Source organism: Thalassophryne amazonica, chromosome 14 (genome assembly GCF_902500255.1).
Source record: "Thalassophryne amazonica chromosome 14, fThaAma1.1, whole genome shotgun sequence".
In the NCBI taxonomy this organism is placed as follows: domain Eukaryota; kingdom Metazoa; phylum Chordata; class Actinopteri; order Batrachoidiformes; family Batrachoididae; genus Thalassophryne; species Thalassophryne amazonica.
Genome location: NC_047116.1, coordinates 95,782,884 through 95,796,015, shown reverse-complemented (window position 1 = coordinate 95,796,015; position 13,132 = coordinate 95,782,884). Strand labels below are relative to the sequence as shown.

The 13,132-nt window shown below is 41.6% G+C and overlaps 1 protein-coding gene across 1 annotated transcript in view; it reads left to right on the top strand.

Annotated features, from left to right (window-relative positions):
* pgap1 (post-GPI attachment to proteins inositol deacylase 1) overlaps window positions 1–8,628 on the top strand; it is a 38,981-nt gene extending 30,353 nt beyond the window's left edge. Inside the window, exons 14-26 of the mRNA XM_034186851.1 lie at window positions 72–147; window positions 222–295; window positions 379–430; window positions 518–584; window positions 709–814; window positions 896–934; window positions 1,181–1,365; window positions 3,520–3,753; window positions 4,160–4,295; window positions 5,534–5,584; window positions 5,928–6,139; window positions 7,364–7,468; window positions 7,574–8,628. Of these exons, the coding sequence (XP_034042742.1) occupies window positions 72–147; window positions 222–295; window positions 379–430; window positions 518–584; window positions 709–814; window positions 896–934; window positions 1,181–1,365; window positions 3,520–3,753; window positions 4,160–4,295; window positions 5,534–5,584; window positions 5,928–6,139; window positions 7,364–7,468; window positions 7,574–7,712 (1,476 nt within the window). The 3' untranslated portion in view covers window positions 7,713–8,628. The remainder of the gene's footprint in view (window positions 1–71; window positions 148–221; window positions 296–378; window positions 431–517; window positions 585–708; window positions 815–895; window positions 935–1,180; window positions 1,366–3,519; window positions 3,754–4,159; window positions 4,296–5,533; window positions 5,585–5,927; window positions 6,140–7,363; window positions 7,469–7,573) is intronic.
* Window positions 8,629–13,132: the final 4,504 nt, after the last annotated feature.

Sequence of the window (13,132 nt, the reverse complement as noted above, 5' to 3'; positions counted from 1 at the left end):
CACAACCTGTGTGGAATATATGGTAAATGATGTCACAATGTTGTGTGTGTGTGTGTGTGTCTGCTCCACAGTTCACAGTGGAGTGTGAATGGCAGAGGCAGCAGATTCAGACTCTGTCCATCCCAGTACCACATGTCCTGTCGTTTGGTAAGGTCTTGTAGGAGTCATGCTGATTTCTAATCTTCAAACCTTGAGTCTTGTAGTAACTGCTGGTTTTCCAGGCTTGACTGTCAGTGAAGTCATGGTCAACTCGTCTGGTCTTCTTCACACTGTTGTGTTACAACACTTTCACCAGGTATCACTGATGTTTTGTGATGTTTCAGCTGGACGGGTTTATCACTGTTAGTTCCTGACTCTTTGCTACCTCTGTGTCTTTAGGTCTATCAGGCTTTCACTATTACTGTCACAAGTCACTGCAACATACCTAAATGTAAGTTGTGTGTGTGTGTGTGTGTGTGTTTTTTTAATATACATTGTAGAACAAATGCAATAAGCATTTTTGTGTTTCTCTCCAAAGACAGGTTGGCCAACGTGTACAGAATCAGAGTTCCGTGGTTTCGGGAGGACTCCTTAAGCACAGTCAGGTTTGTTAAGTCAGCGCGTGTCTCAGCCGTGTGGTTTTTGTTGCTGTTTTTAAATCTCACTACAGATGAACATGTGATGTCCATCACTGTTGTCTCTCATAACTTGATGTCATCTCCCCACTAGTGTTCCATCAGTCACTGAAATCTCAGGTATGCTCCACACCAGTCGTCCAGACAACACCTCAAGTGTCCTCCTTCAGCTCCACACTGCCCCCAACTGCCAGTATAAGGTACCACATCCACACCTCCCAAATGTAACTCAGTGCGACAAAACTGGAAGAAAGTTAAGACGTATAACCTGTGATCTTCAGGTGTCAGTGAGGACTTCCTTGCCCAGAGTTCTAGGACAGGTATCAAAATCTTTCCCATTTTAACAGAACCACTGCCAGTTTAAATAAAAAAGAGAGAAATTTTAAGTAATTGTTCTAATACTTTAAACAATGTTTAGATATAAAGAGCTCTCCGTGTTGGCATTTATTTGCATATTAAAACGTAGACACGCACTTAAAAACACCTGAATGCATTTATTCTTCTTAATGAATAGAGAGTGATTATTTGAAAGCCCATATCTGATTTTCTCTTTATGCCTATGGCAGATTTTGAGGTTCGGTGCTCCGATGGTGCTGGTGTACACAACTGTAACTCTGCTGCTGGCCTGCAGGGGGCAGCTGTCCTCCATCCTGAGGTCAAGCCGACTTACAAGCCTGAGTAGGCTGGTGGCCAAAAGCCTGCAGCCTCATCAAGTAAACCTGCCTGTTTATATTCTGCACATCCTGATTAGGTAGGTCTATATCATAGATATCATAGGTCTATGTCTATAGATTGTATAACGTACTGATTTATGAATATGGGCTGTTTTTACTGTTGTTGTGTATCAGTGTGATGTTTAACTGCATATGTTGGGAGCTTGCATCATTCAGCTGTGACCATGATATGAGGACTTGTTTTCCCTGAGTGTTGCTTTAAAGCAGAACTTCTCTCCGTACTTGGTGCCGTTTCGGGTAGTTTTCATTTTCAATTTTTTTTTTATTTAATTTTTTTTTTTTTATTTCATTTATATAGTGCTAAATCACAACAAAGTTGCCCCAAGGCGCTTCACACAAGTAAGGTCTAAGCTTACTAACCCCCAGAGCAAGAACACAGGCGACAGCGGTAAGAAAAAACTCCCTCTGAGGAAGAAACCTCAAGCAGACCAGACTTAAAGGGGTGACCCTCTGCTTGGGCCATGATACAAACATAAATTACAGAACAGTTCACAAAATGAACATACAGGACATGCTGTTGGTACACAGGACAGGAGGGTCTCCAGCACAAATACAGCTCCCATCTCTGGATGGAGCTGAACCTTAAACAGAGCGAAAAAAACAGAATCAGGCATCAGAAAGACAACAAATACAGTATAATCTGTCAGCATTAAACAACAAGAAAAACAGAAGAAATACTAAGGTGATCGCCGGCCACTAGCCCTAAACTTCACTAAAAGACCCAGAATTTAGATAAAGTTGAGGTCGCGGCATGCTCCGTTTACTAATAAAATGAATTAAAATTTTCAAGAGATAAAATTCAATGGTCCCAATTGAGGCATACCCAGGAGAAGAAAAAAGTTGTAGTTCCTTGACTGGCCACTTGAGGTTACCTCCAAAAGTGAGCAAATTCTCATAGAAACCAACGTTAAAATGTCCAGATTTAAGTAGAAATGAACCTAATTTCAGCCTGGTACAAAAATAGTTTTGGTCTCTATAGATAGTTCCCTCCTCCATGACAACTCTATAGTTGGGGGGGGGGGGGGGGGCTCAGACTTTATTAGTCCTGCCCAGTTCACATGTGGTGTCACTCATGCTCCACCTCATTATCTAAATGTGGGTTTGTGGTGACACAGGCAGAGTAAGTACTACCAACATGACACCCAAAGCAACAATTTTGGTTTTCATAACAAATCTTCTCTCGTTCTCTCTCTCACTGAAACGGGTGCTGCACTCACTGCAATTTATTGTCTGGAATCGTCACAGGTTGCATCTCAGAGCTTCTACAATTCAAACATTTTGTGGGCAGGGCATGCCCCCAGACCCCCCCAGTAATTTTGTGTTTCATCTTGTTCTTGTTTTTCACCACTTTCTTCCCGTGTGATTGAGGTAGATGTTTGGTGCTACCTGTCTGTAACTAATCCGTTAACATTCATATAATGGATTTTATCCATTTTTATAAATATGACATTTAGGATTTTAGATCATAATGGACAAAAGTCGCTGGTCCACCTGAAGCCATATGCAAGTTTTACTGAACTGCACTGTACAGCACAAATATACCCCTCAAAGTAAATGTAATTGTAAATCCTTTTAACACAGCCCTTCTGCACTGATGTGCATTCTGACTATTATTAGGTGACATACAATAAAATCCACTTTTTAAAGGTGATTGTACACTGGATACCTGCTTATCAGCATCTCTACTTCAGGAACATAGTCCGTATATATACAGTTGTGCTCAAACCTTTACATACCCTGGCAGAATTTGGCTTTTTTTGGCCATTTTTAAGAGAATCTGAATGACAACACAAAAACTTTTTTTTCACTCATGGTTAGTGGTTGGGTGAAGCATTGCTGGGCACACTGCACCACCCCGAGTTGGGATGCTTTTCATATTTGTGCCCAGTAATAATATTGCAAGGAGAACCTGATTGTGAAACCTGGGACTTTGTAAAATATTTGTTTCCTAGAAAGACAGTGACCCCCCCCCCCCCCCCCCCTCACAAAAAGAGACAGATTTACACAGGGATGGCGAGTTGTAGTTTTGCCTTATCTCAGTCCACATTTTTCATTCAGTAAAGTAAACTGTTGACTAACTGTAGACCACCAGCAGTGGACTTCTGACTTTGTATAGTTTTATGATACTGCTCACCTGTTTGTTTGTTTCTTGTATTTCTTCATCTCCTCAGTTCTACGTGGTTTCAGGAGGCGTGGTCTGTTCTTTCTCTCCCCGCTGTGGAAACCGTACCCCCAACCTTTCCCGATGGGTCTTTTCAGGAAGGTGTTGCAGCACCTGTTGAAGAGTGGCCTCACCTGCTGTCCCCACTGCTGTACGTGTTTGGAGCAGCTGTGGCTTTCTGGGGCAGCATTCTGCTCTCTGCCCTTACACACCTGATCTCCCTCAGTTTAACTCTGCTGCACAGGTATGACTGGACATTAATTAGACACATCTGGTTTATATTATATATATACCCTTACAGATATGTGACGCGTCTCGACATCTCACCTTATCTCAAATAAGTTACATTTAATGAGACAAACGTGGCTCAGGACCCTTATTCAGTCCTTTAGCATCACTATGGCAAAATATACAGACCTTGTATCAAATATTCTGCCTCTCTAGTTTAACTCCTCTCATAAAATGTTCCACACCAAACTGTTGGGCTACTTCATGTACATTTTCACACATTCATCTCAGAGACCTGACCAGCATAATCCCAGAATTAGAATTTGAAAAATTCTAACATTTCCTTGAAAGTACTCGTAAAGCTTTTTTCAGCGATGTTTTCTGAAGCTTGCTGAGTAATTTGCACTGTTTATCTTGTCCAGACCTTCTGTGTCTAGAGACTGCGGCACGCTGTCCCTGCAGACCCAGCTCCTCTTCACACTGTCTTTGACTGTTGTGGGCGGGATTTCCTGCGGGGCAGTGGCAATCTTTGGTGCTTTCCTGCTTCACTTCTATCGGGTGAGAAACAAAGGATGTTTTTGTAGTTATTTTGCAGTTTCACCAAAGACAAAGTCAGTTTGAGGGGATTTGAACCCACAGTGTATCAGTCATTCTGAGAGCAAGACGCTGAACCCCAAAACTGCTAAACTTTTGGGTACATGTTTACTCTCGACCCCTCTCAAATGTAGAAAAAGACTGTAGAGAAACAAGGCTGTATATACACTCCATGTAGGTACAGTATCAGAATTTGGCATTGATGCCAACTCAGGGGTCTTGATAGCAGTACTGTATCACTACATGGGGTGTCAAAGTCCAACACCTTGTCCACATCGTGACACCTAACAGATCAAGTTGGGGATTGCCTGTTGGGGTGAAATACGGTGGTGACCTTGTGTGCCCTGTGGCCACTTCAGTAACCATGAAGGCGCAACAGGAACCCTGAACATGAGAGGACTAACGGGCCTCTCGACAAACGAGAAGTCCTCAACAACTGATCAAGTGGAGGAGGTGATGGCTTGTAATCCAGCGGCTATAAAGACTGCAGCAGGTCTTCAGACCTCGATGTTTTGGGATTTCCCAGCCATCAGACCAGGCTAAGGATCTGTCGAGGACCATGTGTTTGTTCATGTGCCACGACATTCCCAGGTCAAACAAACCCACAGGCATCTCTGCATCTATACTGGATGCAGCCACCATCCCGTCCAGGAATCGATCAAAAATGAACCTTCTTTGCTGAGGAGGGATCGTCAAGATTGATACATGGCAGATACCCAGAACATTACCAAAAAAAATGATTTAAAACGCCATGTTAGACAACAGAACAAAGAATGTGAAATTTTAGAAAATTGTCTTTTAAAATCAACTAAATTTAGTTGACTATTTTTAACTGTGCAAAGAGCTTTTACTGATGTCGTTGGCCTTTCAGAACAGTGTTCTGTACCTGTATTGTTTGAACTGGGGAAAACTATGTGCTGATGGTGTGACCACACATTTACCAAGCCATATGCAAAATGGAACAAAACAAGACACGGGAACGGACTCTTTACAGAATGAAAACAACTCAAACATCAGTTGCTCAGGTGAAATACTGTTTATATTCTCATGAACAGCAGCGTGGACCTGTTGAGAGTCATTAAGCATGCTCAAAATTCCAGGTTTTACCTGCACCAAAATGACCTGTTTTTAGTTTTATTTATTTACTTTACAAGCAGATTATTGATAACATCCTCCATTTGAATTTGATATTTTGTTTCCAGGTGTTAAGACTACAGATGACTGACAGGTCTTTGAGCCACATGCTGAATTTGGTAAGATGTCCCAGTTGAACTGTTTTTCTGTAATCACACCATAAGACACTTTGATGGTTCATTCACAATATGCCAACAGAAAAACTGGTCTACAGTGTAACTAAATTTTTACATAATGCAGGGTGTGTGTGTTCAATGATTATTGGCTTCTAATCACATACTGAGTTTGAGTTTCTGTTATATGCAGCTATTATTGTGCAACACGGGCAGTGCTGTAGTTAGCTGTATAAGAACGCTGTGTTTGCTGGTGGTGTAAATGGACATTCATATTTCAGAGTCTTAGTAAATATTGGCAATTTGATCCTTGAAATATGCATTTGATCTTATTTTTCAATGTTGCCAGGCCCCACAAAGGCACAAAGAAAACGAGAATGGCGCACTGGATGCAGAGGTGCTGAATAAATCTAACGAATGCAATGGTGCCCCCCTACTGTCTGAAGGTGCGGTGCAGGAGGTGAAGGATGACCTCTGTCTCCACCTCTGCTTGTCTGCACTCTTCACTGTACCCGTCATGCTCAGCACACCCTCCTTCATCCATTGGATCCGCAACCTGAGGTACAGTATTAACCCTCTGGGGTCTGAGGGCATTTTTGAACATTTTTTGGACTCACCTGGCATAAATGTTTTATTATTGCTGTTAACAGCTCTCCCTCATCCCAGAATCAAGTTTTATGTCTCTTTTTTTCAGGACAGCCTGTGCTTTCAGAATATATATGTTTTTGTTGTGTTTTATAAATGTAATAAAGGTTTACGATCAAAAATAGGCAAGGAAAAAATAAAGCGAAAAATAATTTTCCACACACATTTATTCAAAACACACAGCAAACTATAATAAACAACTGTTTTGACACTTTATAAAGGTAATTTGAGGTCTTGTGTGAAAGACTGTACAACAAAAAGATTCAAACAATAAACACAAATGCACATTTTGAACAATATATACAAAATGGTCTATGCGTTTTGTTGTCCATTGATATGGTAAACAGTGCTTTACGCTGAGAAAGCAACAAAGTTATCCAGTAACATTCACATACAAACTAATGGTGCAATCCTGATAGTTACACACTCTTTGTTTGAGCACATGAGATTGTCATCAGAGGCTCTCCGTCTGCTCCTGCTTTCACTGATCGCTGTGCGTAATGGCACAGGGCGCACTGAGTATGTACTAATAGTATGTACTCATTGAAGCTATTCAAACAGGCCAACTACTGTAGTAACACATCACTCCTGAAAACGATCTTTGGCTTTTCACGTGAGGTAAATCTGCCCTATGATTGGATTTTGGAAAACCATGTGACAGCGAACCAATTCTGATTGGACACTCACATTGCGCACGTCATCACACAGCTTCTATGAGGAGTACAAAGATGGCCGATGGCTGGCTCAAAAGTCCGCGGAGTTAACGTTTCAGCAAAAAAAAGTTTCTATCTCATATCATTCAAAAGTTATTTATAATTTAGTAAAGCTTGGTCTTAGCCGTCGTATACAACGGCGTCAGCCCGTGTCGGTCCATCCTGCCAAATTGTCATTAAGCAAGAGACTGAAACCTGCAGGCGATGCATGACCCTGAGCAGTATGCAGACTTTGGGGATCAACAATTTTTCACCGACAACCATTGTGCAGTTGCTTTTGATTAAACTTGGAGACGTGTGTTTCCTGGGTGTCTTAGAATCTTCATTGAGATGAGACAAATGTCAGTAACATCATCAGATCAGTCAGTGTGGTTGAACAGCTCAGTCTGTGGACGTCCGCTTTAATCTGGGCTCTGATTCTGCGTAGGTACTCCACCCAACTGGATCCTGATCCGTGCTGGCCACACACGGTGCCTCTCATTTTGGTATACATGCTGCTCATTAACTGCAACACTGAAAAACTCAGCCACAGGTAGGAGGAGCTCGCCCACACCGTGTCTGATATGATGAGGTCCTCTCCACTCATATCTCGACATGTCCAGTGACCTAATCAGTCACTTTTTTTTTCCTTTTTCAGTAAGCTTCTGCCTGTGGCGTCTTGCCTCCCGTTTCCGTTGGCCGTGGCTATGGTGAGCTTCTCTCCGCTGCACCTCTACAGAATCACCTACTTCCTGTTGGCAGTGTTCGTCCCTCTGGCCGTGTGCTGTCTGCTCTGATGGCATTTGGCTGTTTTCAGATTCCAGTTGCACCACAACAAGTCTGGTGTAAGTTACAAGCTGACTTGCTGAAGCTGTGTTGTGTCTCGCCGGGCAACACGTTCATCGTACGTCATCTTTCCGCTGTGGAGCAGAGCCCTAGACAGGCATAGTTTGGAAAACTGGCCGCTTAGTGTTGGCACTAAAAGCTCCGTGGCAGTTCCACTGTGTTTTGAGATAACGGCCTTGGATGGTTTGGTGCGACTGTTGCTCTGTTGTTTTGACATTAAACCAACTTTGCCTTACTCTGTGTAGCTGTAACTCTGCCTTCGGTGAGCAAGTCGTGAGCTTCGACATTTGAAACAGGGTGTTGATGTTAGTCTGTGTTAGATTTTGGTGCCTGTGGTGTTACGCTGTCATCACTCTCACTGTAGACTACGCTGCCTGTGGCTTAGCGACGCTTTATAGATGAGTGGTGAAAATGTTACTGGCTGTCATAACACTGCCACACCACCAGGTGGCAGTCTTTATTGCTTTAAAAATACTGCAAAGTAATCACGTTTACATCGTGTCATATTCACTTTGGATAAATCACAACTAACATACAGGTGATAAAGTGAAGTTTTACACTATCAGATGTGGAAGTTTTTGGACAAGTGTTTGTCCTGGTGAAGGTGACTCTACATTTTCGTTCGACACCCGTAGTGATATAAATGCATGGATATGCCCCGCCCTGCCAGACACCAAAATGGAGATGAGGGAGGAGTTAGTGCAACCCAATTAGCTTGTGTCAACAATAACCTGAAAACACTGAATGTATGAGAAAAAACTCCACTGCATCAGGTGAACTTTGATGGACAAGATCAATCAAAAGACCAACTTTATTTTGCCTACATAATATCCTGTAGACATGCTGCCACCTGCTGGATGATTAGTGGATGCAAAAATAAAATAAACCTTTTTTAAGTGCTTTTCCATCTAATGCGCAGCCTCAACTTTATCTAAATTCTGGGTCTTTTAGTGAAGCTTAGGGCTAGTGGCCGGCGATCACCTTAGTATTTCTTCTATTTTTCTTGTTGCTTAATTCTAATAAATTCTACTGTATTTGTTGTCTTTCTGAAGTCTGATTCTGTTTTTTCTCTGTTTAAGGTGCAGCTCCATCCAGAGGTGGGTGTGGTATTTGTGTTGGCGACCCTCCTGTCCTGTGCACCGGCAACATTTCCTGTATATGTATTTTTTGAATTGTTTTGTAATTTGTGTCTGTATCATGGCCCAAGCAGAGGGTCACCCCTTTGATTCTGGTCTGCTTGAGGATCCTTCCTCAGAGGGAGTTTTTTCTTACCACTGTCGCCTGTGTTCTTGCTCTGGGGGTTGGTTGAAATACATCTCTGCCTTTTGCTGATGATGTGGTTCTGTTGGCTTCATCACACAGTGATTTCCGATGTGAACTAAGCAGAGTTGAGGCAGCGTGTGACTAAATCAGAGGCTGTGGTCCTCTGTCGGAAAAGGGTGGACTGCCCTGTCTACATCAAGACAGTACTTCCTTAAAGTGGAAGAGTTCAAGTATCTCGGGGTCTCGTTTATGGGGGGGTAAGCTGGAGCGTGAAATCAATAGATGGTTCGGTGCTGCACCTGAAGTCCTGTGGATGGTGTACCAACCGTTGTGGTGAAGAAACAGGTGGGCAAGAAGGTGTGACTCTCCCAGGCCTGGTCGAATTAGGCCCCTGTCCTTACCTGCAGGTATGAGCTTTGGGTAATGACCGAAAGAACAAGATTATGGATACAAGCAGCAGAGAAGAGATTCCTCTGGTGGGTATTTGGGCTTACACTGAGGGGCAGGGTGAGAAGCTTGAATATCCAGTAGGGACTCTAAGCAGAGCTGCTGCTCCTTCACATCCAGAGGGAACAGCTGAGGTGGTCTGGGCATCTAGTGAGGATTGTCTCCCTTGGGAGGTCTTCCATGCAATTCCAGCTGGAAGGAACCAGGGAAGACCGAGGACACGCTGGAGGGATTACAGCTCCCAGCTGTATTTGGAACACCTCAGGATCCCACAGGAAGAGTTCAGGACTCAGCTGAGGGTAGGGAAGCGTGGGTTGAGCTCTTCAGCCTGCAGCCTGGACTCTTGATAAACTGCTTTGCTCATGAGTGCCTCATCTTTATGTGCCAAACTCAGACCGACGCACAAAGTCACGGTTCATATGTGATTATAGCTAAAGATAATCTGATGGCTGCATCGATATTCTCAAAAAGACAAATGTACATCTGAGACTAATCAATAAATCCTCACAGACAAACAGTCGGTTATACTCTGATGAAATGTTACTGCACCAGAAGCAATGCAGTGTTGTAGGAGAAGCTGTCAGTGAGCGTCATCAAAGGTTTGCTTTGAAGCTCTTGTGCTTGCTGTGGTCTTTAAGAAGACAGATGTTTGCCCCTAAAGTTTTAAAGCCAAGTGCTTTATTCTCAAAAGTTGTGAATCCATTAAAAAAAAAATTAATGGTGGCTTAGTGGTTAGCACTGTTGACTCACATCAGGAAGGTCCTGGGATTGCGTCCCACCTGGTCCTTTCTGTGTGGACTTTGTATGTTCTCCCCATGTTCACATGGTTTCTCTCCAGGTGCTCCGTCTTCCTCTCACATCCAAAGACGTGCAGATTAGGTGAACTGGGAACTTTAAATTGGCCTTAAGTATGTTTGTCTGTCTCTATGTGATTTCGCAGTAGACTGGAGTCCTGTCCAGGGTGTACCGAGCCTCTCACCCATTGACTGCTGGGATGGGCTCACCCCCCGCATTCATGGCCCATGATTAAGCAGGTATAGAAAATTAATTGATTTGGCGGTTCTTGTTTTTCTGTTGAGCAAAATGATTATTACGTATTTTCTGGAGTATAAGTCGCACCTGTTAAGACCTCTTGATGAGTAAAAACTCATATGTAAATTGCACCAGAGTATAAGTTGCACATTTGTTCTTTATCAGCTCATTCATTTTGGGTTTTTGTGCATTTTTGTGTACTTCTTACTATTGGCATTTATCCTTTTATTATTGGAGTTTATTTTATTTATTGCTTGGATTCCTGTGAAAGTCCAACATAAATACTTCTTGTAATTCTTATTTTTAAGAAGAAATGCATGATTTTTCAGTATATAAGTCCCACCTGAGCATAAGTCATAGAGCCTCCCAAACTAGTAAAAAAATAAAAAACCCAGGACTTAAACGCAGTGATGGGCACCGATCCGCTAATCCGCTAACCACTAATTCTCAAAGCTAACTTTTTTGTTAGCAGATTAGCTTTTCGGCTAACTTCAAAAACCATCAATGGACCAAGCTTCCGATAAATTTAGTTTTGATAACTTTTAGACCACTAAAGTTTTTTTTTTGTTTTTTTTTTTTTACATAGTTAGTAACTGAACAACATTTATAAACCCTATTGGCTCCTGTCTATGTATTTTGCAGCAGTGAGGCAGCTAAGAGGAGCTAAGCTCAACTATACCCCAGCAGAAGGGGCCTGGCCGCCAGGCTACTACAGAAAAAAACAAACAAGCAAAAGTCATTACTCTTTACAGCATGCAGCAGTCCAGCCATGTGGCCAAAGTCCTCAAAAGGAAAGCAGGCTTGACTTGTGGTTTTGGTTTATAAACCAAATTAATCCGGATAGTTTAATGACATTAATGTCAAATCTGTCATTTGTACGAAGTGAAAATATAACACATATCTTTTAATTTTAACATAATGCACTAATTCTGAAGTTTTGAACATAACTCACACACAGATGCCAAACTGCATTATGGGTAAACTGAGCCTGCAATCACTGATTGGTTGATTCATTTAACCAACACAAACTTAATGTGTGTGCTGGTTTTTACAAATGTGTATTTGTAAAATATGTATTTTTTCATTTGTTGAAAAAAAGGCATTTGTAAAACTGAAAATTCTGTTTAAGTTGTGATTCAGGCAGCAGTATAACCAGGCATCATTCACACTGCCATCCAGTAGATGGCAGTGTTCTATGCATTTTGACCCATGTACTGGATGGCATATTATATACTGGCATATTATGTTACTATGCTTTTTACTTTTTTACTCTTTTACTATGCTTTGTAATCTTTTAATTCATTTTATTTTGTTTTATGAATTGTTTTGTGTGAAGTGCCTTGAGGCGACTTTGTTGCATAGTACCCATAATGCAGTTTGGCATCTGTGTGTGTTAATATGTTCAAAACTTCAGAATTAGTGCATTATTTTAAAATTACAAGATATGTGCTATATTTTCACTTTGTACAAATGCCAGCTTTGACATTAATATAGTTAAACTATCCAGATTAATTTGATTTATAAATCAAAACCATAAGTCAAACTTGCTTTCCTTTTCAAGATATCTTCCTCATGGCTGGACCACTGTATGCTGTCAAGGTAAATGATGCTTACCTACAGCAGTGTTAAATAAATGATAAATTCACAATTTTTTTTTTGTTGGTTTATCGGTTAAACATTATAAAAAATAACTTTTCAGTTAGCTGATTAGTGGTTTTGGTTAGTTGTGTCTACCACTGCTTATATGCCGTAAATATGGTGAACACTTAAGTGTCACAACATTTGAGGCTGATGCAGATGGTTTTAAAGCCTGTTTTTCCTCATCTACCTGAAGACTGTTTTTTTCTCACTATGTGCAGATAGTGTGTCAGGCTGCCTTTTTATTTTGTATTTACTGGTGTTTACAACTTCACCAGTTCATTGGTGCACGATTGCTGTCGTTCCTTAGCCATGTCTTTTCTTTTTGTCTTTGCTTGATGTTCAAGGAAATGTTCAACTAAAACTTCTGAAGTGACACTTGTATGTGGATGACATCACATATTATACAGCAGCTGCTATTAAGTTTGACAGCAACAAAACAAAACAAAAAAGTCTGCTTTTGGATTCTCCATCCAAGTGTTTTTTTTTTTTTATTATTTTAACTATGAAAATGCTTTTCTATTGGTTCCTTTTCTGTCCTGCCAGCAAAGTTGCTGCTGTGCCTTTCTGAGTTTATTTTTTTCCGGTACGTGAGCAGCTCGTGTGTCCTGCTTCGTACTCGCCTCCAGACTGCCGTCTGCTCTCATTTGTTGATTGTATGTTTATGTACGATTGAAACATCTTCCAGCTGAATGTGATGGAAGACTTTTGACGCATAAACTTTACAGACCAAGAGAATGTTGGGTGGATTTAACTGACAAAAAAAAAAATCTCAGCGCAGCAGTAGTTTGTACAGACTTCATCGTAACACGAGACTAAAGATAAATCCATGAACACCTGTGACCAAACACACGTTCCGGCTCAGGCAGGCTTACAGTCAGTCGCACGTTAACGTCACCGTACTGGCCACAATGTGAATGTGTTTGAACTTTTGTTTTACCGTGCGTGTGGTGTGACGGCTTTCCTGTGCACGTGTCTGTGTGGTGCCGTT